The 26,509-nt window shown below is 38.1% G+C and overlaps 1 protein-coding gene across 1 annotated transcript in view; it reads right to left on the bottom strand.

Annotated features, from left to right (window-relative positions):
• Window positions 1-23,617, bottom strand: part of LOC132278969 (V-type proton ATPase subunit a3-like) — a 50,245-nt gene extending 26,628 nt beyond the window's left edge. The window contains exons 1-10 of the mRNA XM_059780877.1: window positions 23,287-23,617; window positions 22,288-22,332; window positions 16,538-16,660; window positions 16,357-16,464; window positions 16,107-16,217; window positions 15,836-16,009; window positions 15,441-15,578; window positions 8,710-8,817; window positions 8,393-8,500; window positions 8,093-8,241 (exon numbers count right to left, since the gene is read on the bottom strand). Of these exons, the coding sequence (XP_059636860.1) occupies window positions 8,093-8,241; window positions 8,393-8,500; window positions 8,710-8,817; window positions 15,441-15,578; window positions 15,836-16,009; window positions 16,107-16,217; window positions 16,357-16,464; window positions 16,538-16,660; window positions 22,288-22,332; window positions 23,287-23,427 (1,205 nt within the window). The 5' untranslated portion in view covers window positions 23,428-23,617. The remainder of the gene's footprint in view (window positions 1-8,092; window positions 8,242-8,392; window positions 8,501-8,709; window positions 8,818-15,440; window positions 15,579-15,835; window positions 16,010-16,106; window positions 16,218-16,356; window positions 16,465-16,537; window positions 16,661-22,287; window positions 22,333-23,286) is intronic.
• Between the last annotated feature and the right edge of the window lie 2,892 nt (window positions 23,618-26,509).

The raw sequence follows: 26,509 nt of genomic DNA, 5'->3' as shown, positions 1-26,509 counted from the left end.
AGGTCTCCACACCACACATCCTCCCCAAACCGAATCTCCCTACCATCATGAACTCTGAATCTGATATGCTTAGAAAACTCATTCCACCCCTTTTAAATGCCTTTCCAACCACAGCAGAGCACCAAAACCCCCCCCCCCCCCCCCCCCCCCAAAGTGACACAATATCACCCTCCTCTACAATTTATCCCGCTCAATACCAAACCTCCACAACCACTTACCTAACAATGCCCTGTTAAAAAGCAACAGTCGCCTAATCCCAATTCCTCCAAACTTAACAAGCTTACACACCTGCTTCCACCGAACCAGATGACACTTAAAACTCATCCCCCAAACCTCCCCATAAAAAGTTCCTCTGAAGTCTTTCATCAATACAAGCACCAACCGAGGATGGAAACTGGAAAAGGGATAAATAATATGTGGGAATGCTCAACAAAGTGCTTTTCAACAAGGTAACCCTCCCCCCTTTTGATAAATATTACTTCTTCCACCCCACAAGCCTCCTCTCCACCCTCTCCACCACCGGATCCCAAGCACCTACAATCCTCGAAGAAACCCCCAGAGGCAAACCCAGGTAAGGGATCGGAAAAGAACTAACTCCACAACCAAGAACAGAAGCTAGTTCCTTAATCTCCGGAACCTCACCCACTAGAATCAAAGCGTTCTTCCCCACATTCACTTTCAACCCTGAGACTGCCTGAAAACAGATCAACACCGACTTCAAATATCTCATCTGAGACACCTCAGCCTAGCAAAAGACAAGAGTATCATCTGCAAGCAACAAGTAAGAAATCTCCAGCTGATGCATATCATCCCTTCTCACCCTAAAACCCCTCATGAAGCCCACCTCCACAGCCCTCCCCATCACAATGATGAACATAAGTGGGGATAATGGATCTCCTTGACGCAAACATCGCGAACTACCAAAGAAACCAGTCGGGACCCCACACCAACACCGAGAATCTCGCTAAAGAAATGCATAACTCAATCCAATTCCTCCATTTTTCCCCAAAACCCATCCTTGCTATCAAGTATAGCAAAAAGCTCCAACTAGCATAATCATAAGCTTTCTCTACATCCAACTTACACAAGACCCCTGGAACCCCACTCCTCAATCTATCATCTACACACTCCCTAGCAATAAGGACAGAATCCAAAATCTGACGCCCTCCTATAAAAGCATTCTGAGATTCCGAAATAACCTTATCCAAGACCACCTTCAACCTCAAAAGAAAGAACTTTGGCTATTAGTTTAAAATGCATCCCAACAAACTAATAGGTCTAAAGTCCTTCATATCTACGGGTCCACCTCTTCAAAATGAGGGCTAGAAACGATGCATTCAGAGATTTTTCAAATCACCCTTGAGTATGAAAAGCATGTAAAGTAGCCATCACCTTGCCCCTAACCACGTCCCAACTCTCCAAAAGAAACCTCATAGTGAAACCATCTGGACCCGGAGCTTAATCCCATTACAATTTCTCAACGCCTTCAGCACTTCCTCCTCAGAAAACGGAATCACCAGACCCTTCTTGTTTGCCTCAAAAATCCTATGAAAATTAAGTCCATCCAGCTGGGGTCTCGTACTAACAGGCTCCGTAAATAGCCTCTATAGAATCGGGCAATCCCCCTGCAAACATCGTCCTCCCTACTCAAGACCACCACATCCATAGTAAGCCTCCCTATGTGATTACCCCTCCTATGAGCATTAGCCAACCTATGGAAAAACTTAGTGTTCCTGTCCCCCTCCTTAAGCCATAACGCTCTGGATTTCTGTCTCCAAGAAATCTCCTCCGCCACAGCAATCTCACCCTGGCACGCCGCTCTCCTACTTCACTGCTCATCATCAGTGCCACCCATGCCTTCCCGGCAATCAATCTTTGCAATCTCCGCCAAAGCCCTACTCTTCCTCCACTCAAGATTCCAGAAAACCTCCTTATTCCACCTTTTTATCTCCTTTTTCAACACCCCAAGCTTTCTAGCAAGAATAAAGCTCGGATTCCCATACACAATACTACCTTCCCACTAAGACCTCACCCTTAGAAATCATCCGCCCTAAGCCACATATTTTCGAAACGAAAAGGAGTGATTTTAGACCTTAACCCACCACAATCCAACACCAATGGAATATGATCCGATGTCGGTCTAGCCAAGGTTGCCTAAGTTGCATCCGGAAACTTCTCCTCCCAATCTCCCGAAATAAGAAATCTATCCAGGCGTGAAAGGGTAGGGGACTCTCTACCATTAACCCATGTGAAAGAAGCACCTTCCAAAGACAAATCATGAAGATGCTGGCCATCAATGAATTCTAAAAACTGTGCCATAGCCTGAGTCCATCTTCCTCCTGTCGATCTCTCCAAAGGGGATCTAACCACCCCCCCCCCCCCCCCCCCCCCCCCCACACACACACACACACACACCATGGAAGACTCCACTGAGCCTTAACAAATCCCAACTCCTCCCAGAGAAGATGCCTCTCCCCATCATCCACTGGACCATACACACCCGAGAACAACCAATGAAAAATGGAGCATCTCCCTTGCCACGCATCCGCTTTTGACATCCATCTCTTATCCCACAACACCAAGATACCCCAGAGGTCCCAACAGCATCCAACGCCTCACATTCAATAAACCTCCCACCCCACAAACTCCTAACCACCCTATTCGAAATGGACGCCATCTTCGTCTCCTGTAAGCATACGACATAAACATCCCACTTCCTCACTTCCAATCTCACCACCTTTCTTTTGTCCGAACCATTAAGCCCTCGAACTTTCCACGAAATTATACGGCACTTCATTAAAAACCAGTAGATGACCCCTCCCCTCTCCTTCTCCCTCTTCCCCTCTCCTTCTCCCTCTTCCCTCTCACTACTCCTCTCGCTCCCCGTCCCATTCTTCCCCTCATAATTAATATTAGAAATCAGGCCTCAAATCTCCCTTCCCCCTCTCCTCAGGGATAACCTCTTCTTCTTTCTAACTGTTCTTTTCACACTCCCAACATCCTCCACATTCTTTCCCTCCGCAATTGAATGCATCACTAAACGAGCCTACTCCTCATCTGGCTGAAAAGATAGTCCCAAAATACTGCTCACATTATCAATGTTATCCTTCACCCACTCCACCCCTCTGTCTTCACAACCTACTGCAGATAACTCCCTCCCCCCGTCCGGCTGTAATACACATAACGGTTGCATCTCCAAACAAGTAAAATTCTCCCATGGAACCATCTCCACAAAAACCCCTTCAGAGTCATCCCCTATTGTTTCTGAGCCAAAATCCAGCAAACAGTTCAATCCCTTCAACCCTTTATACATTCTTAATTCCTTCACCAATATTGTCGCAGCCTCCTGACTTAACTGAAACTTTGAGCCACATCCCCACGCACACTGTAACTCCATCCACACCTACCGGCGCTGCTATCACTGATACATTCTCCCTTAATATCTTGGGAGAAGAGCTCATCAGAATATCCAGTGTGTGATTCCACAAATGTCCCACCTCATCTTCCGTCTTTGCATCTAGCCCTATCCCCTCCGAATCCACTTCCACCACAATCGACAACACCCCATTTTTCTCTGACTTCCAGTCAACCTCCAACCCCATTTCCCTCCTCAACACCCCATAAGGAGTAGAAGAAGAAGAAGAAGAAGGAGCAAAAAGAAAGCTCCGAGAATTAGGGCAAAGAGACATACCAGGTTGGCTTTCCTTTGGGCAAACCCATTTCTGTTTCTCCTTTCGTGACCAACGCCTCCCATCTCTAGCTGTGGGATCGTCATCCTCATAAGAAGTGGATTGCAGAGACCAAAATCGATTGTCCGAAGCCATCTGCATACAGCAACTCCCATGTTGAAACCTTTTCCCCTTGCGACTGCTATAAGAACTGGCTCTAACCCAGTTCTCTTTCTCCAATCGCGTCCAGTGTCTGTTATCATCACCAAGTACCACTACAGAATTCCACACCTAGGCTTAGCCCAACCCATTCACTCTGGATCTCCTCTCTTCTTCCTTCGAACCCAAGCCCAAAACTCAAATGGACAGGCTCTTATTAGGCCCCAGTACATAGCCCTATCTCTCTTCTGTTGGATCAAGTTATTAGGCCTATACCCATCATTGGACTTATGCTTCTGAATATAAGAACCAACTGACCTATTGCGCAGCCCATTAAGCGGCCCACGTCCCACCGGCCCAGCCCCTTCCAAAACCCTATCCGTAATCTTCGAAACCCTATCCCCTGCATGTGTACGCCTCCAATCCACCCCTTCCCCACTCTTCTTCCGCGCATACATATCACTTCGTCCCTGACCTTGCTGCCATCCATCTTTCTCCAATCTACCCAAACTCGCCGAACGGACTGAACTAGCATCGGATCTGCGAGACACACGTCCATTCTTCTCAACATTCAAAGATGCCATGGGTTTCGCCACCACAAAAGGAGCAATCTCCTCCATCACTGAGATCTTGAAAGCCGAAGCTCTGTCTTCAACGATCATGAACTCCGGGATGACCCCATCGTCGTCCACCGTTATGACTATCCTTTCTGTCTCGCTCTCAGAGACCTTGACCTCCCTAAACCCACCATATAATTCCCCTATAGATTCAAAGAGCTTCTGGCACCAAAGATGTAGTGGACAGCCAAACAGCACTATCCTTCTCTGCCTCGTCATTTTCCTCATCCCCAAGCACCCAACTCTGTAACACCACAAATCGATTAACAGTTGTGCATCACCCCAAGATTTCTTCCCCAATCTTAGCACCCTCTTCACTTCCTTCTCCAATGGAAATCGAAACGCAATAGCCCATCTGGTAGATTAGAAACCCTAACCCCACATGAAATATGCCAAATCCTTGAAGCTCACTCCTCAATTCCTTCCAAGCTACCCACATCTCTATCGAATCACCCAACGAGGCAAGATTGAAGCGTCGTTTCGCGGAGAATCGTACTCTGATCATCCACCCGAAGGACAAACCCTTTGTCTGTAAACGTTCGCACCACATCTCCCTTCAACCCCAATCATGGCAGACTCGCTACATCCAAAAACGTCCTCTTCATAACATAATATATGTATTCAATTTATGATTTCGGATACATGTGTCTTTTTTTCTATCTCTGATCCTTTATTTATTAGCTTAATTAAAATTCCTAAAGATGCATTGCACATATTAAAAAAAATAATAATAATAATAATAATAAAGAAAAAAGGAAAACCTATTCACTGACAGCTACAATGGAATCAAGATCAAAGGTAGCAAATTTCCTTTTGTTGAAGTCAACAACATCCTCTTCCAAACAGCCTTTGCTTAGTGTCCCGTAGTTGAAGAATATAGATGAAGATGGATCGAAAGAGCATGCAGACTTGACAAAGCATGACATCTCAAATAAATACCAAATAAAGCAGGAGTACAGTGTTGTGCTTCAAGAGAGATTGCATACAGGGATGCAGAATTAACACAAATCTGTACGCACTCTTTTAAAGCTGGTATGTGGATTCTCTAATCATCCTACATATGGTACCTTCCACAATACTCTTGTGTTTTCGGTTGAGAATTTCCGAGATTATAAATATATTGTTACTCAAGCTTGCATAGAGGGAGAAGCAAGTATTGCTCAATTTGAAGTTGGTTTTAGTTATGTGAATCATGGGATAACAAACGACTCTTGTGTTGACTATTCAGCTAAAAGGAAAAGGTTGGTTATTTCTAGAAACCTTATATTGGGCTTGGTATTATGGTATCATAAATGGAAGGAAAAGGAATCAGTTGTCCAAGGGCAGCCTAATTTTTTCATGAAAATACAACCTCAGAAGATGAAATTGGAGGCCGTTGCAAAATTCATCTTTCTAATTTGCATTGCCAGCATGATGATGCAATATTATGATGTTTTTTGGAGATGTGACCAGCAAAAGTCTCTATTGTTGACTGTGGAAGATGCATGCTATGAAGAACAAACAGGGGATGCTATTTGCAACATGTTTTTGCAAGTCCACATGCAGGATGATTTAATCATTGGCCAAACTGTTTTTGCTAGGTGGATCCAGTTGATGCAGGCTCACTCTGGAGGGATTCACAGTATATTCCAAAGAAATTTTAAAATTGGTCGCCCATTTTTCTCTGAACAAGAAAAAAATGTGAGAATCTATAAGTCAAGAGATGTGGTAGAATTGTACCCAGAAGATGCTAGAATTGGTAAATCGCTCAAGTCATCAATGGTATCAAATTTTGTTCATACTCATATATGATCCGAAACTCGAGGACGAGTTTTTTTTAAAGAAGGGGAGCCTGTAGTACATGAATGGGCAGACATGAACAGTACTCGGGAATAGTGTTTTCTAGTTTATATTTTCTGTTTTAGGAAAGTTTTCGTTGTTTTAATTTCCTAATAGTTTAGTGTATGCCTTAGGAAAGTTTTCATTGTTTTAATTTCCTTAATAGCTTTATGTTTGTTTTAGGAAAGTTTCCATTGTTTTAATTTCCTATATAGTTTAGGATTTGCTTAGGCTTATAAATACATGCTATTGTAACAGTTTAGGGGCAACCAATTATCTCTTTTATTAATATCAGAAAACTGAGAGTTTTCTCAATCTCTTCCCGTGGATTCGAGTGTTTAAAGAATACATTGCTATTCTTAATTATTCTGCTTGCTTTCATTGATCCGCTGCGTCAGTGAGGATGGGCTTGAATAATGTTTTTGGATTTGAAATGTCCCAGGTGTGTGTGTATACTAGTTGTGTTATCAGAATTTATCAGAATACCAAAGCATTGATGTATATAGCCTCTGTCTCAGCTTCTGTGCCTTGAACTTTATGTACACATATATGAGTATATTTAGAATGCATATTTAATGTCTGACCATGAATATCCCATGTGGACCAAACAGTGCTCATGCACTCCACACTGTAGACTGAGACCTACGCTTGTCCAGTGAGTCCCCTTCATGAAATTGTTAACAAGTTGTTTGGTGTATGAGTAAAGAAGTCCCAGGAAATCATTTTAGGAAATTATTAATAATTATTATTGAAGCATGGGCTCTAGGTACACAGTTGAAACAATTCAACACTAATTTGGAAATGATTAAAGTTTTGTCCTTTATGTTGTTTTATCATTTTGTATTATTATTGATTAATTACGTATATACATATGAAGATACGTGATGATTGGCGTTCCATGGATAGCTTATATACAAATTTATGTATTGCGCATACCCATTACTTTGATGGCTCAAAAGAGCAGTTGCGAATGGGCTTTTATTTTTTAATATTTTTTACGTTGGTGACAAGTTATAAATAGATTATTTAGGGAAAAAAAAAAGGAACAACAAATACAAAATGAAAAAGTGTTTATATTTATCTTCCTCTCTTCTCATGTCACGGGCTCGGGTTCTTGGGACCGGGGCGGCACACATGTATATGAGATTCAGACATCCCTAAACACAATTTTTTTGGGACTCAACTTGAAATGTATCCAAAACTTGGATACCAGTAGGTGAACACATTTGTTTTTATTTATTTATTATTATTATGATTTAAAAATAATAATGTGATACATTATATTTTTAAGTAGCATATTTTGTTTTTAAGTATGCATAATAATTTAAATTGAATGAAACTAAATCATATATAGTTGAAAGAAGATTCTACCTATCTCATCAGTAGGGAACTCTCCTTCACTATCAAATTTGAGTAATTTTCCTTCTTCCATCATCATAATTATTAGATAATCTACATGGCCTATTTAGGTATATGTATCGGAAACACATTTTATATCCATGTCGTGTCAACACAGGTACATAAGAGAGTCCAGGTAACACAACCGCATACCAATTGGAATTGGAACCTGCACCCTTTAAGGTGGCTGAACATATACCACTCAACCTAATAGCTGGTGGTCATAGCCTCGTACTCTCCAAAGTCCACAAAAAATTTTTAGTCAGTTTTAAAACCCTAGATATCAGATTTCTAACCCAAGCAGGATCACCGGGATTCAGAAAATGAACATCAACAATAAAGTCAGCACAAACATAAATGTTACCTTCAATATTTGCAATTCCTAGATTCAGCTATACAGTATATAGACTGGAAGATATCATAACTACTCACCCGTATGCATCTACAATTTCTTGAAAAGCAGAAGAGAATTTGTTTGTGCGGAAATACGTAGGTGGTGATTCCTTGGTATGCAAAACCTGGAGTATGGCCCCAACCTGTGAGTTGCTGTCAAAGGTAGCCTGCTGCATTGCATCTTGAATCTGTAAAAAATGGCCTAAGCAAGTTGAATACTTTTACAACTACTAATAAAATGGGTACTTGTAGCTTACTATGAGATATATTAATCATATGACAAATGCATGCTCTCTGCAACATCTAAATAAGAAAATAACACAGTTTCAAATAATATACCTGTTTTGTCGCAAAAACAGGACACCAGCCTTCTGCAACAAGGCACTTTTTGGTCACATCAATGCTGAGCATATTTAAGGTGTGGTAAATGGATTTCTCCTTCTTCACCTTCACAAGTAGAAAAACATTAAATTTCAGGAGAATGAACATGATTTCGATGCATATACCACACCTTAAATTTCAGGAGAATGAACATGATTTCTTCATCTTTGCAAGATTTGTTTCCTCATGGCGCACACACAACTAACACATATAAGAAGTCATACATAGGGACAAATAAGTGCCTGTAAGCCAGCAATAAAACAACTGCTACTAACCAGAACGTTCCAGCACTCAAATTGATGGCCAATAGTCTGTAACAGATTACCGCGATGCATCAGTCCAAAATCTATGGTAGTCTTCAGCTCTAAAATTTTTCCAGAGACCTAAAAATCATAAGGCAATAAATTTCAGATTGCAATCTGAAACCAAATAATGATTGGCCAAAATTAAACATAATAACATGTTTCATCTATTTGACCAGGACACTTACAGATCAAGCCAAGGTAATATAATTGCAATAGAACTCATTAACTATAAGCATGTTCATTTATATGAATGCTCCAAAATTCATCAAGATGTTGTGCATCTTTTAAGATTTCTTTGATGGTTTCTTTCTAACAAATTTATACCAGCAAACAAGCTCATTTTATTAAAGCAATTGTGGGAGATATTACATGTTTTCTTAGTACAAAGTTGTAAGGTTGCAAATTCCATGACATGGTGTTATTAAGAATGAGTCTTTGTTAGAACAAAAAGCCGAAGAGGACCACAATATCAACTGATGAAACATCAAGTCAAAAATGGTTAAAGTATGTGAACAAGCATCATTAGAAAAGTGGAGATCATAATTTCACGCGTTAGAAACAATCAGCTGAGTGATTTAGACGAAGTCATCACAAATTTACTCATTTGGAAACTTGTTTTGACCTCAAAAGTATAAGTTAGGAAGTGCTTTAGATATTTGTTTCTACAAAACAGTGCATTTAGCACAGTACTTGCTTTTGAGCACTGCTACTCGAGGTCATGCTCAGATGCAAGCATCGGGACTTGCCTCGGTATAAAGTTGAGCATGTGAACTAAAAAATCCGAGCACTGATACCCAACATCCAAGAGAGTTGAGCAACTATACTCAAATTCAAGCACCAGTACACTAGATGGAAATTTGTGAAAATTAAAATTTCAAAATGTAACAACCCACTCCACCACATGGTCTGATATTGTCCACTTTGGGCATGAGCCCACACAATTTTGTTCTTGGGTTTTACCCCAAAAGGCCTCATACCCTAAGTCATACAATCCTTCTGAAGAGGTGCCACTATCACGCTCCGCGCACGAATTCAATTTTGTCAATTTACGAATTCAATTTTGTGAATCCTCAAATTCATAATGGTTTCACATTTGAACAATACCTCTTTAAGAACTTATAATAAATATATAGATTTCTCATGTCGTGTTTTTTTAGAAATAAAAAAATATACAATAATTTTTGTATTTTAAGTATTACTAATATTACGAATAAGATTAATATAATTCAAACACAATTTCTCGTGTTAGTGAAATTACATTTTTATTATTCCATAAAGTATATAATGGTAAAGCATGTGTACAAATATTGAAAACATATTTTACATACACACATATATTTAGTATCACACAAGTGTACAAGTGCTCTGGAGGCTCTCCCGCTCTAACCAAATTTTAGATTTTGCCGCTTTCGGGCTCTCGCTCTCAAATTTGCTCCCGCTCCCGCTCAATGTGACTTGGCTCATACCATTTGGAGATCGCTAGCACATATAAGCACTTCACCTTCATCTTAACCAGGCGATGTGGGATTGTGCAACTATAGCTCGCCCAGTCTCTCTCACCCGTCCAAGCCACAAAAAAAATTACCCAAAAAAAACAAAAATTCCTAAATGTTTTATAATTATCTAAAAGTTTCCAGTCATGTTTTAACGTGTTTTTTTTACCTGGATTAGGGTCTTACACAAGCATATAAGGACTGTTATTGAATTTTAAATATATGACATATGAGAACAGCATGAGAAGAGAAAAGAAAGAGGAAAATTTGTTGGGCACTTCTAACTCATCTTGATTTCAACAATTAATTTGATTTTTAATCACAAATATCTGATAAGCCGGAAACAGCCTGGAGTTCACAGATTCGAAACTGGAAACAGCTTGGAGTTCAAGGGTTAGAAACCGAAAACAGCCTCCCCATGAGAATATCTTTGTTTTCATTGTTTTGTGAATGGATGGTCGAAAATAATAAATAATGAATATAAAATAAGTTCAATTTACAATCAGCTGCGCAAGTCTCACTCAGGATTGAATTCCTGGGCTAAAAAATATTTAAATTCCTCCTCTAGGCTCTAGTGATTGAGTAATTCAATTTACATATGGACAGCGCAACTGTCACTTGTTATAATAGTATTATAGCCCCCCTTTTTTATAAGTATAATAGTAATATAGCCCTGGGCTACAGCAAATTCAATTTGTGATAGAAAATCATTTTATTTCATGCTACACAAGAAAACTCATAATCCTTTTAACCCTTACTATTTACCCATCTGTTCAAAACATAATATTACTACAGAACCATATTATAGTAGTTCAGGCCTAATGCTGAAACTCTTAATGTAAAATTTGGACCATATAGATTTGATTCATGAAGGGTCACCCCATAAAACCAAAGATACTGTTATCATAAGAGCTCAACTGCCAAAAATTGTAATTTTATCTTAAACTACAGGGGTTGAATCCATAGAAACAGAGAAGCTTTGAAAGAAAAGAGAAAAAGCATTTTTAAGGCACAACTCCATCCTACAGCACACTAACAATAGCTGCCACATATGCATGATCAACTCTTAATGGACTCAAGTATCATGATGGCACATCAAGAAGTATCACTCCGCAAATCATCCTTAACATGCAATAACTAATATGAATACAAATGTTGAAAGATATAAAAGTTGAAGGCAGAAATTAAAACATGAAGAACACACAGATATAACATGGTTCAGCCACTAGGGCTTACATCCACGACACACAAAGCCGAAAGGGCTACATCTCTTTCTTTTCTTTTTTTTGATAAGTAAAAATATATTAACAAAGGCGCTCAGAGGGGAGCGAACCCTTAACAAAGCAAACACAATACGCAAAATGCGCCATTACAACGATAAGTTGTCAACAAAATCCAAAAAGCTATCCATAGATGGGCAATTTTTCCCATTAACCCAAGAACAAAGAGAATGCAAAATATTCGCCTTCATAACCTACACCAGCGACTCCTTTCCCTCGAAAGATCTCTTGTTCCGCTCGTGCCACAACCCCCACCAAATACAAAGAGGTGCAACCCTCCAAGACTTCCTAACCCGACTGCCCATTGGTCTCCCTCTCCAAGCCTCTAACATATCCATCGTGTTACCTGACGCCACCCAGTCTACCCCAAAAACATTCAGGACCAAACTCCAAACATCCGCTGTCACTTTACAGTGCAGCAAGAGATGATTAACCAATCCGCCTGCCTTCTTACACATGCAACACCAATTAACTGTTATTTGGCGTCTTTTTTTGAGATTGTCAAGAGTAAGAATGCTGCCAAGCACCGCTGTCCACGTGAAAAAAGCCACCTTCAGTGGAGCTGAAGTCCTCCAGCCTTCCAAGGGAAACCGTTGCTTATCGAATTCGTAAGACTTTCGTAAAAAAGCCTCACCTTAAACACCCTTTTAGAATCCCCTATCCACACCATCTCATCCCTTCCTTCGCCCTCCACCACTTGACTATAAATTAATCCCATTAAATCGGTAAACTCTAGCAACTCCCAATCATTAAAATTTCTGCAAAATCTCACATCCCAACAAGCTCTCCCATTATCTAGCCTAAAATAATCTGCCACCACCACATGCTTCTCCTCAACCATCCTAAAGAGTCTAGGAAACCTACAAGCCAACACCACATCCCCACACCAAACATCCGTCCAAAACGTCACATAACGACCATTCCTAACTCTAAACCGCATCCACTTAGAGAATTCGTCCCAACCCCTCCAAATACCTTTGCATGAACCCAAACCTGCTGATGAAGACACACCTCTAGACATCCACCCTCCTTCCTCTTCCCCAAACCAACAAGCAATAACACGCCTCCAAACCACGGACCTTTCACACCCAAATCTCCATAGCCATTTGCCTAACAAAGCTTTGTTAAACATTTCTAACCTGCGAAGCCCCAAGCCTCCTCTTTGAATCGGGGTGCACACTTTCTCTCATTTCACAAGATGGTACTTAAACTATGAAGTCTACTAATCACTGTTCTAGGAATTGGAAACAAAGACATAAAATATGTAGGAAGATTTTTTTTTTGATAAGTAATAATAAATTAAAAAAAGGCGTTCAATAGGCGTTCAATATGTAGGAAGATTAGAGAGGGTACTCTTCAACAATGTAAGTTTACCCCCTTTCGACAAGTATTGCTTCTTCCACCCAAATAACCTCTTTTGAAAATGTTCCACCACTCGATCCCAAACGGCAACTCTCCTCGTGGAGGCACCCAATGGCAGCCCCAAATAAGAAAGCGGAAAAGCCTCCACTCCGCAACCCAAAATAGCTGCCAACTCATGAATATAACCCACCTCCCCTACTGGAACAATCACACTCTTCCCAATATTAATCTTCAACCCCGAAACCACTTGAAAGCAGGCCAAAACACACCTCAAGTTTCTCACTTGATTCACACTCACATCGTAAAAACAATAGTGTCGTCAGCAAACAGCAAGTGAGATGTAACAATCTGATTTGGCACATGCCCCACCAAAAAACCTTGAATAAAGCCCAGTACCTCTGCCCTTTTCATGAGTCTACTAAAGGCTTCCATTACAATAATGAATAGAAAAGGGGACAATGGGTCCCCCTGACGTAAACCTCTCAAACTTGCGAAGAAACCTGCTGGTGACCCGTTCACTAAGATAGAAAAACGAGCCGTCGAAATACATTGATGAATTCACCCTCTCCATTTGGTTCCAAACCCCATCCTCTCCAACACATACAATAAGAACACCCAATTCACATGGTCATATGCTTTTTCAATATCCAATTTACACACAATCCCCGGTTCACCACTCTTGACTCTTGCAACAATACATTCACTAGCAATAAGAACCGGATCGAGAATTTGCCTTCCTCCAACAAACGCATTTTAAGACTCCGAGATGACCCCATCCAACACTTTACTTAACCTAATTGCCAGAATCTTTGCAACAATCTTATAAACAGAGCCCACCAAACTAATTGGCCTGAAATCCTTAGCTTCAACCGCTCCACCCTTCTTAGGTATAAGAGTAATGAAAGTGGCATTCAAACTCTTCTCAAAACAACCTTCCTCAAAAAAGGCATGCATTACTCTCATCACATCTGCTCTCACCACCTCACAATTCTTTTGGAAGAACGCAATTGTAAACCCATCCGACCCCGAAGCTTTATCTCCATCATAGCTCATAAGAGCTTCCAGTACTTCCTCCTCCCCCAAATGGACTTTCCAAACCAACTCTATCCTAATCAGAAATTGTATCAAACTCAATATCATCCAACCCCGGCCTCCAAGAAACAGACTCTATGAACAGTTCCTGATAAAATGCCACAAAACCTGTCCGGATCTCCTCTTCAGTTTCAGCCATGACACCATCAAAACTTATCCTCCCAATGTTGTTCCCTCTTCTATGAACGTTAGCTAATCGGTGAAAAAAATGAGTATTTTGGTCACCTTCTTTAAGCCACAGGGCTCTCGACTTCTGTCTCCACGAAACTTCCTCCATCACTGCAATCTCTTCAAACTCAACCTTGCACTCCTCCCTTCTACTCCTCTCCAACACTGAAATCCCCTCAGTACCTTCCTTCCTAGCCAATAACCACCTCTATTTATAGGTGAATTGGGGAAGACTTGTAGCTAGAGAATAGAAATTTTTTGCTCTACAAGTAATTTATAATAAAGGAATTATACAGAGTCAAATACAAATATGGCAACAACTTGTTACCCAAGTATAGCAAGTTAACATTCTGTCGACGAGTGATTTAAGGGCTTAAATCACTCCTAAAATTATTCTCCAACACCCCCCCTCAAGTTGGTACACGGAGATTTAACTCAAGTGTCCAACTCGAAACTAAATATGAAGTTGTCAAGAGTCTGGGACGAGTCGGGGACGAGTTAATCTGAGATGAGTTGATCCGGAGATACGAGACGAGTTGATCCGGAGATCCGGAGATACGAGACGAGTTGATCCGGAGATCCGAAGATACGAGACAATTTGAATATAGAGTGGGGTATGACAAACCTGTTCTGATACCATGCTGAAAGATGTAAAAGTTGAAGAGAGAAATTAAAATCTGAAGAACACAGAGATATAACGTGGTTTAGCCCATATAAGCCACGACACACAAAGCTGAAAGGGCTACATCTCTTTCATTACATTCTCTCTTAATTTTGTTTACAATAACCACCTCTATTTATAGGTGAATTGGGGAAAACTTGTATCTAGAGAATAGAAATTTCTTGTTCTACAAGTATTTTATAATAAAGGAATTATACAGAAAGTCAAATACAAATATGGCAACAACTTGTTGCCCAAGTATAGCAAGTTAACATTCTATCAAGGAGTCATTTAAGGGCTTAAACCACTCCTATAATTATTCTCCAACAACAAATATTAAGAAAAAAATTGTATAAGAGCTCAAAGTAGTGCCTTCTTAGTAGTTAGTCCTTTTTCTTCTTTTAGAAATATAAACATACTAAGAACCAAGAAGAAACACAAATCAAGTGGGTTAAAGCACACGAAGAAAAAATAAAGAAACTGAGAACAACCCAAGAAGCCAACAAACAAAGAACTAAATAAAGAAGCCCAAGGACTAATGCACAGAAACCAAAAATTGTAATATTACATCCTCATACAAAATAAAATATATAATAAAAATAAATAAATAAATAAATAATAATATCTTGCAAAAAATATGCCTACCTCTCTGATCATCTGATATTGTTTGCCAATGTCATCTGTAAAAGGATAACGATTAGCTCTGAAAGCATCACATATTTTCAGAATTTTGTTCTTCGCTCTTTCTCCAGAATAGAAGATGACAAATACGTTTTTCTCAACCTGTAAGTTAGAAGCTATGAGTTAAAGCATGAACAATCTCTAAGTTAATACACATGAATCATATAACAAATCAAGCAAGAAGGAAGGAAGTATAATGATTTCTATACGTAGAAGTGGAAGAAAAGATTCCACCACTCACAAATGTTTTACAATTAAAAAAATAAAAACCTAGTGACAATCCAATAAAAGAAAAAGATAGGGTGTGTGCAAAGAAACACAATAAAAAATAAAATAAATAAATAAAATCTAGTATTAACCTTCTCTCCTAACATTGGATCAACAACAGAATCTTCAACCACAGCTTGCTTCAAGAACACGTTACCCCTGGTTGCACGAAAGAGAATCCTTTCAAAAGCCATAGATTTTTCTCTTGGCACAAGTCCACTAACAAATCCCAGCTTAACTTGCTTCGACATATCTGTTGACATTTCCTACAAAATAGGAAAACCCAAAGTATCATCCGAGGAAGTACCTAAAGATTTACAAACAATACTAGAAAAAAGAAATTGCAAATCTATAGACTAGTACTTGTTCAAATAATAGAGGACTGTCAATGGAACCTTCACCAAGGGGATATGTTTCATATTCTCTTTGCTGAGCTGTTGCATTGCTTTGAGCTGAATGAAAAAATTCGCCAGCCTGAAATGAGGAAAACAGCACCCATTTCACATACAATAAATTGATGAAGAGTGCAAGACTAAACAAAAAGAAATGCCAATTGAAAAAGGAAATGAACAAAAACTAGCTCCTCAAAGGCTATAGCAGCCAAAGACCATACCTTCTGTAGGACAAGCTTATACTCTAAAAGTTCATTGTAAGCGTGTTGCAACTTTCCACTGTTCGCATTCATTTCTATCAACTCAGCTTCAAGTTCACCAAGTTTTACCTACACATATCCGCAGTAGAATTATTGAAACAGGACATGTGAAAAGATTTAAAGCAAAGTTACCACAACATACCTCCAGGTCATCAAAATTGATATCACTGCCAGTTGGAGACCTTGTTGGGGATGAGAAACCTGACTTCACCATTTGATCTTTAAAAAAACGTAATCTGCGTGCCATCTCCCCACATCTTTTGATCTATGCAAAGATATTACAAATGCATACATCAAATATAAGATTCATATGAGTTCAATAAATGAAGAAGTATTTCTGGACATAACTTAAGTCATCTAGAAGATAGTGCCAACTATTCTAGGTTGTCAAAACATAACAAGGTGATGATAAAACATAGGGCTTTTAGTGGAGAGCTTGATATATTATACTGATAGAGGAAGATGAATGATTTTCCATAGTTTTTCGACTTCTATTGTACCAGATTCATACATTATTGACCCTCACATTACAACTCAGAATCTTCCCTCCACCTCACACTAGATAAATGGAATTGAAGGACACGCAAAAGGAAGCATCAACGTTTAAGTGAAGTGGTATCTCATCATCCTCCCAAGTAGGAGGCTGAGGGTTCAAATTCCCATGAAGACATGGTGGGTGTGTATGTCCTATTGGGTGTGTATTTCTACCTACCAAAAACAAGAAGAAAAAATTATATATTTAGAGCATGCACAGGAATGTAAAGAATGACAGAAATAAAGGTGTCCATGGGACCTTGGGTAATAATGAACCCTAATCTTCTAGTAAAATCAGAATTTTACCTGAGGAACTCAGGAGGCCCCATATTTTGCATTTTGTATAAGTTATAATTATGGCCGAAATAATTTTCAATCTAGTCAATATATAGTTGGGCAGTCAAAGTGGTAATCTTGAGTCTTGACAAAAGTTTGAGTAGGTTCTAGACTAAGGAATTCCGCCATTCACTTGGAAAGATATTTGGCACTTAAAGTGAATTCCTAAAGCTAGAGAGAGCTTTTAACACTACTTCTCTTTTTCTTATGACAGCATAGAAGTCCTAAAGTTTTTCAAGTCAAAACATTTTTGGTAAGATTTGATGCATAAGTTGGGAACTATTTGCAACTAGAAATATTTTAATCCTCTCCTCCATAATAGGCATCAATAATATGTTTTGTCTAACAGGTACGAACATAACTCCTTTTGGTAGAGATGAATGAAGCCTTACATTCACCGCCATTGTTTTCCCTAAGAATAATGGGCTGGCTAAACATTCTCGTGATTGGTCAAGGCATGTGGCTGACTTGGTTAAAACACTCTCTCGTAGAGCCAAGCAAACAGACAGGATTTTGAGGTAGGCCTATATATGCCTATTCTGCAATTGACTTTTCGTAATGTTCTGGTTTCATCATATTAGTTCAAGAATTCTGATAAAATTGCTACGATCCACTTATCCAAATAAAAAATTTGGCACGATCCATTGCAATACACCATAAACCTAGTCTCTAGGATGCTTATACAAGCTGTTTATAATTAATCCATTATAAATGAGCCACATGTTAATTCGAGTTGCTTGCACAACATTTTCTCCTGAGTATAATCCATAAGAAAAGGAATTGCATCTATTATTCTGCTAAATTTCCAACAGAGAATAGAATGCAGCTCTAAAAGAACCCTTTCATGGTATCAAACATAAGGGACTCATAATGAGGACATTCAAAGACACATAAAAATTTGGCACAATTTTTGCTTCATTGATTTGAAGATTCATAAAATTTGTTTTAAACATTTTAAGTACTGATATAGGCGAGATATGTTTCATTAGTTCTGTATTAGAAGTATTTCGGCACTTATTGAATGTAGAGCGCATGGTAATCTGATATAGGACAGAATTCTGGACAGTTCAACAAATCCCTTTTCGACCCGAAAGGAGTGTTTTTTTGGGTGTAAACGACCCATTGAGAAAAACTAACTAGCTTTAGCTTGTGTGCCATGTAGGTTTTTGGCCAAAAACCTTCGTTTAGGACTTCGAAATCGCATTTTCTTGTCTTATAGGAGGCATGATGATTATTCTGATATTTTTGTTCAAGGCCTAAACAAAGTCGGATTCATCTCAAATTTTATATTCATAGTTCTTAGTGATTAGGTTTCTTATTATATTTTTTCAGAATTTTTAGAGAGAATTTATTTTTGGGATTATTTTTTTTAGATGTTTTTTTAGTTTCCTTTGTTAATAAGTTTCCTTACAGCATTAGGATTTCTTTGTTATAAATATGCATGCACTGCAAAAGCAGAATTTAAACTTTGATTAATAATATTTCAAATTGCTTTGCAATTTTTCTTCTACTTTGTGGATTCAAAGCTATCCTACTTTGTAGATTCAAAGTAACCCTTGTTCTTTGCGAACAATTCACAGCTTTCCACTACGTTAATATGTATCAGAGCCTTGATTTACCCTAGTCTGATAATGATTGATCGTTTTGGTAGCAACCAGTCTAACAACGATGATCGTAGAGTGAAGGCCACTTTGGCAGCAATGCATTCTCAAGAATGATTCATATCTTCTGCTATGTTAAAATCAAAATCGCAATACAAATTGTAGGGTCTTGTGCATGGTTATCAAAAGTGCAATCCAAATCATAAAATCATGTACATGGTTATTGTTGAAGGATTTTATATTAAAGTTACACCCTCTCTAATAGCTTAATCTTTTAGAGTGGATGGTTGTTAACTTAGTATCAGAGCCAAAGGTCTCAAATTTCAAACCTCACCGTCACTCTAATTAAAATTTTAAAAACACGTGTTGGACCAAAAAGAAGTCCACACATGAGAGGGCATGTTAAAGAATTTATATATTTAAGTTACACCCTTGCTTAAGCTTTTAAAGTAAATGGATGTTAACAGTTATCAAAATTGCAATCTAGATCGTAGGATTGTGCACACAGTTATTGAAATCGTGACCTAGATCATAGGATTGTGTGCATGTTTATGAAAATCGTGATATGGGTCATTGGATCACATAATCCTACGATGCAAACTTATCAAATCAATCCAGAAGTGTATGAAAAATCGTTGAGAGGAGGGTTCACAGTAAGATCGCCACAGAATCGTACAAGATCATCGGATCATGCCATAGAATCCTAGGATTGTGTCAAGAATCGTTCAGGATCATTTAGGTATACAATAAATCTAATAATTAGTTTCTTTTTAATGCTAACTAAAGATTATTTCTAAATTGGATTTATTGTAAACATTTTATCAAAAATATTGGTTGTTATGGCATCTGTAATTGATATTTAGTTGTCTATGTTGCAAAATTTTCTTGGTTTGTTTCTTTACTTGTAATCTTGGTATTATAAGAGCATACGTTTTATAGTGAAAAATGAGAATAGAAGAATCTAAACCTTCATCTCCACTTATGGTTCGAGAGAAGGCTTGAAGGGTGGAGAAGCAGTATCTTTCTAAGGGTGGGAGGGTGCCCTGATGAAAAGCACACTATCGAGTCTTCCTACCTACTTCCTATCTCTCATTCAGATTCCTTCTTTGGTGGTTAAGAGGTTAGAGAGGCTTTAGCATAAATTCCTTTGGGGCAGTTTAGGGGAGGAATTAAGTACCACCTCATTTCCTGGGACCAAGTTTCCAGGCTTATTCAGTCACATGGCCTGGGTATTCGGGTGTGATGTGAGCGGGTGCGAGACACTAGGCAAGCTACGACACTGGCGAGCTACAGGTTGCACAATCCCACGTCGCCTAAGTAAGGTGAAGGTGAAGTCCTTATATGTACTAGTTCCATCTCAAATGGTACGAGGCCTTTTAGGGTAAAATCAAAGAACAAAACCGAGAGGGCTCGGGACCAAAGCGAACAATATCATACCATGTGGTGGAATGGGTAGTTAAAAATAGTATCAAAGCTTGAGCCCTGCCGAAATAGTGGCCATCAAGGACGTTGGGCCCCTTAGGGGGTGATTGTGGTAACTTATGTGAGCATATGTGAGACAATGGACGAGCAACCACACTGGGCAAGCTACAGGTTGCACAATCCCCCATCACCCGAGAAAGGTGAAGGCGAAGTGCTTATATGTACTAGTTCCACCTCCAAATGGTATGAGGCCATTTGGGTAAAACCTAAGAACAAAAGTGTAAGGGCTCAGGTCCAAAGCAGACAATATCATACCATGTGGTGAAGTGGGTTGTAACAAAATTTGGTGAAGGGAGGGGTGGTTGGTGCTTTCTCGAGGTGAGGATTCTTAGAGGTGTTGGTGTTTGGAAGTTCATCTGGAAAAGGTGAGACAAATTATCCAAATATATCAAATTCAGAGTGAGGAATGGTAGGGGCATTCGCCTTTGGGAGGACAGCTGGTGTGGTGACCATTCGCTAGCATGTACCTTAGCCTCTTCCGGATTGTTATGGATAGGTATTGCTTAGGTGGCTGACTATTATCGGCTTGAAAGCAGGAGGACGACCTAGGATGTGTGCTTTTCGAGGCATTTTTAGGATTGGAAGCTGGAGGATGCCACTAAGTTTTTTGGACTGTATCACTAGGAGGTGGATGATGATGTAGCTAACTCTCGAGTGTGGGTGCTCTCTCCTTAGGGGAAGTTTGATGTGCTCTCTTTCTATAGAGCCCTTTTGGGTGCCCTGAGGCATGCTTTCCGTGGAAAGCAGTTTAGCACACAAAGGCCCCCCTCAAGGTGGCTTTTATTTGCTTGGACAATAGTTCTAAGAAGGATTCTAACTCTGGATAATCTGAGGAGGAGATAGATTATTGTCAATTAATGTTGCATGTGTAATAAAGATGAAGAGTTTGCTACATTGCCCTATGGCTAGGGATAGTTGGAGCTGTCTTTTGGCATTATTCGGAGTCCAGTGGGTAATTCCCCGGTCATCGATAGATATGATTGAGGCTTAGAGGGGGTGTATAGTGGGTTCCCAAGCCCATGACTTTTGGAGGATGGTGCCCTTGTGTGTTTGGTGGTGTTTACGGAAGGAACGGAATAGGAGATCCTTTAATGGGTAGGAGACTTTTATTAGGAAGCTGAAATATTCTATCATTAGTTGTATTTTTTTTTTGTGTTTCAGGGAGAAATTGTAAATCCATGGGGGAGGGTTGATTTTATGGACATATTGAGAGATTGAGGGCCCTATTTGGTCCTTGTTTGTCTTTATAAACTACGTTCCCCGTTTGAACACTTTCTAATACAACCTTACTTATCAAAAAACTAATAATAATAAAAATGGAGCTTTGCATGAAACAGCACTCAGAAAAACGCTAGACAGAACCTGGGCAAATCTAGAGTTCAAGATGATTCTACATTATTTATGTACATAAATCTATATATTATAAATCAAAAGGTATTGTTTATACAACATATTAAGGAAATTTTATCCATTTGAAGAATATAAACCCCAAAAGAAACAAGAAATTTCATCAGAGGAGTAGGATAGTAATATAATATACTAATTTATTAGCATCATCACCATGTTTGTCCTGGTTTCCTCAACTTGCCTCCCCATCATATATAAGCAGCTTTGAATTTGTGTCCATATTAAAACCACTCACACTTGGTTCCGAATATAGTAAATAAGCTTAAAAGATTTCATTTATTTCTACTCTATTCCAAAAATATATAAAAACTAACAAGATACTGAAAACAGGCATTTCTTATATAAAACACGAACGACAAATCAATCAACGGAAATCTCATCTCCTTGCAAAAAAGAATTCATGAAACGTCAACACACACTTTACAACAAATCAGACCTTTATTTAAGGATACAAGCATAAAACTATATAAAAATACATCTATGCAATAATTTACCATAGCCATATAACAATAAGGACTGAACATATACATACCTGAGCAGCATATGTCCGCTGGAATGGACTCTTTTCAGCATTGAGCTGGGAGGGGGAAAAAAAAAAAAGACACACCAAAGGAATTACAAAAAGGTACCAAACATGTCAAATCTGGAAACTATAAAATATTCTTATCATGTCACAGTAGTCACTTTAGACGTGATTTCAAAACATGTTATTCAATCATCATGTTAAACCAAAATCGTTTCAACCATAACTAGCGCAATCGAGTAAAGTTCATTAACCTTTTATTGTTGCTAGAAAGCAAATGATAATAACAAATCGAAGATGTATGTAATACTGCCCAAAACAGAAATTGTAAATAACATACTTTTGTCATAAAAAAACTAAAGAATAACTGATGCAAGAGGAAAAGAAAGCTGTGAATCTGCAGAGATACCATATACGCTATGGTGTCAGATGAACTAGCTCAAATTTAGCGCAACAAATGGATCAAGATGGTGTAAAATTCATGAACTCTAACTGGAAGTCATTCATGCCAATCAACAATCCCAACTCGCAACTCAATATTTTGCTAATCTCCGTCTACCCAAACCATTTATACCCATTAGTCCTTATTAAAACTGCAGTATTTTTCAACAGAGTTGCTCAGTCAGTAGGACACATCAATCTTTCAACATGTCATTTTTGTTATAAAAATCTATACACAATGTATAGGCATACATACTTGAATATAATTATTACAATACTCTTCATGAGAGCCTATCAATCAAACTTGAACAAAGGTAAAAGACAACATGTGGAGAGCAAAACAAATACTACAAACAACAATGAAAAATCCATCTGAGAATCAAACGAGATACAAAACTAAGGCAAGATCAATCAAAACCTCTAATCAATCAAGCAAGAAATAAATAAATAAACAATCGATGATTTATGAAACATTTGAATGCAATGCCATAAAAGTACGCTTCAAAAAAAAAAAAAACAACATAGATCAATGCATATATCCATGTGTATATTAGGCGTATAACTTACGTCTTTGAATTGGAAAAGGCCAAGGTCTCCAAGGTACGAAATGGTTCGATGAGCAGATTCAATAGGGATGATTAACTGCACCAACTGCATTGGTTCCGATCGCAACAGATCCATCGTGGGACAACACCCTCCGTCACCCATTTTATTATATATATATATATATATATATATATATATATATATATATATATTATAGTAGATAACAATGTAAGCCTAAGAGTTTAAGACCCTTTCTTTTAGCTCCGGACCGGCGAGTCGCCGGCGACAATTGATCGGAGGGATTCACTGACCTTCAATTTTCAAGTTTTCGGACAACGGGTGAATTTTTATTCTCTTTTCAGCCCTTCAACTTTTGTGCATTTGACAATGGTTTTATAACTAATCAGAAATAATAGACGACGCCGTTTTATTTCCGCGTTAAATTCGCTATCATTCAACATGTGACCCAAACAAATGCTCTAATAAACCTGCACTAAAGCCCAACTGAAGGACACTTTTAGGCTGAAGCCCAATTTTAGTAGGAAAATGAGTGGAAATTCATTAACCAAGGTCGACCCAGCCCAATTCATTCTTGTTGTTTTCTCTTTTTTTATTATATTATTATTATTTTTTTTTTTTTTTTTGGGTCCACACCATTCACCCTCAATATTTTATTTTAAAAAATAGAGGAGATTATTAAATTTCTTTGGCATACTTCGTCTGGGCTTTTTAAATTTTTTGCCTCTGTAATTATAACGAGGGCTTGAACATTCAAATTTTTTAGTTTGAACGGTAGAGAATGATACTACATGGACTAAAGCAAGCTTTTATAGTTTACATCACCCTCTCTTCTCAAAATTTATTATAATACTTCATGTGGCCAGTTGCTTAAGACCCAGCCAATTGGAAGGCCTCAAATTTGTTTATTTTTTTATATTATACCCTTTCTAAAAAATTTATTTTCTTCCTATTATTATCATACTCTAGCCAAATATAAAGGTTCCAAAATTTTTATTTCCTTGTATTATAAATTTTAAATTTTTTTTTAATTTGTTTATATTATAACCTTTCTAAAATTTTTATTTCCTTCTTGCCCAATAAAAAGGGCTCAAAATTTTTTATTTCCTTATTAACCTCCTTAAAAATTTTATTTGTATATATTATTAGATACTACTGACCTCACGTGTTTTTTTTTTTTTTTTTTTTTCTTCTGAATTTGTAAAACTTTCCATATTCTTCTTTTTTAACTTCTTTTTTTTTCTTCTTATTTCTTACAAAATTTTTCCTCCTTTTTCATTAAGTATAAATTGTATAACTTTAAGATGAATTATATGACAAGAAAAATTAATTAAATTGACTATATATTAAATATTAAAAGATTACTTTTATGTTAATGAGTTAAGCCTAATGATATAGTTCACAAGAGACTGTAAGATTTAAATTTGTGACAAATAATAGTTTAATTAAGGTGCAACGGAAATGGGATTGGACGAACTTGGGGGTCGGTCATTCAAACCCAACCCAAGATATAAAACCTTCAACTAAAAGCGAAACGGAACTCCCCAAACCAAGTCCAAATTGCATTCAAATCTTTGAACTTGGTTTGTGTTCAGATTGAAAAATCGGATGGCCGGGTACACATATAGGCTTTGCACATAGGATTTGATTACCCATTAAAATTTTGTAGCAGCAATGATTATATATCCGTGCAAAAGGATGTGTGACCAACTAGCAAGGGATATAGATATATATAATCACAAGAATTTAGCAACCATATATATATATATATATATATATATATATAATTAAGCATGCACACTGCAGAAACAAAGCAAAGCATTGTGAGGACAGAGTTAGCTGGTGGGCTTGGACCACGTCTTGCAGCTTAATAACAAAGTCAAGAATGAGCAGATCGATCCACAGTAGATTCCCACGCGCCTAGGCCTGCCTCAGCCTAGGCTACCATATATGTTGTACATTCCAAACCCTATTTTGTATAGATGCTACCTTCTTCTGATATATACGTGCATTACATTTGTAGTCATGCAGTACAATCATGTTTGTACCTAGTTGCATACCCTCCTCAATCGGGCATTTGCCCAGTCTCTGTTCCATATTTATTAAGAGCAATGATATGCAATACGAAAGAGAAAGCGCAAAAACTTTTCGAATTTGATTTGGCTAAGTCATGTCGACATTAAAAAGGAAGAAGTCCCTCTTACATGATATATATATATATATATATATATAATTAAAAATTAAAAAAAAAAAATGGTGCTATGAATTTTTACTCCATAAATTTAAATTTATGGGACACGGGAACAAGCATAGATGCTACCTTCCTCTGATATATAGTTATATACCTGCATTAGCTTTGTAGTCATGCAATACAATAATGTGTTGTCCCTAGTTGCATACCCTCCTCAATCGGGCATTTATCCATTATGTGTTCCATATTTATTAAGAGTAATGATAGTCAATGCGAAAAAAAAAAAAAAAAAGGTGCCGAAATTTTTTGAATTTGATTTGGCTAAGTTACATCCACATTAATAAAGAAAGAGTCCCCTCTTACATGATATAAATGTAAGAAAAAAAGAATCTGTGCTATGAATTTTTACTTTGTAAATTTAAAGAATCTGTGCTATATAATAATTAAATTTATTTAATTATTATATAAGGTAAAGTGCAATAAACCCCCCTGAACTTTACTCTCTCTCCCAAGAAAACCCCCTAAACTTTTTTTTTTAACAAAAAAACCCCCTAAACTATCTCAAGTTTTGTAAAAAAAACACAGATTACACTGTTCCGTTAGCTTTTGGTTGAAAAATAATCATTTGCCTTGTACTGTAAATTTAAAATATCAATCCTAGCCTTATATATATATATATATATATATATATATATATATATATACTTTCCAGTTACGCGCGCACGCGCACATACACACACACATATGTATAACTTTTCCACCTTTCATGGAGATCGAGAACGGAACAACCATGACACCACCACCAAAACCCATAAAGTCACCGCTGACTTTGCTTAAGTTCGTCACCGGCAACAAAATTGGTAAGCGCTTCAAACTCGCCAAGCGTGACACCACCTTCACGACGGAGCTCTAAGCTAGCATCGCCATGTTTTTCACCATGGCATACATCATGGCCGTCATTATTAAAATATGAGACCCACATCTACCCAGATCATGTCTCTGTATCATTGAGGTGAGAATTTGGTTGATTTGTAT

This window comes from Cornus florida, unplaced genomic scaffold, assembly GCF_030987335.1.
Source record: "Cornus florida cultivar Cherokee Brave unplaced genomic scaffold, ASM3098733v1 CherokeeBrave_3.0.0_Hap2_Chr10, whole genome shotgun sequence".
NCBI classification, from domain to species: Eukaryota; Viridiplantae; Streptophyta; class Magnoliopsida; order Cornales; family Cornaceae; genus Cornus; species Cornus florida.
This window is presented reverse-complemented; position numbering and strand designations above follow the sequence as displayed.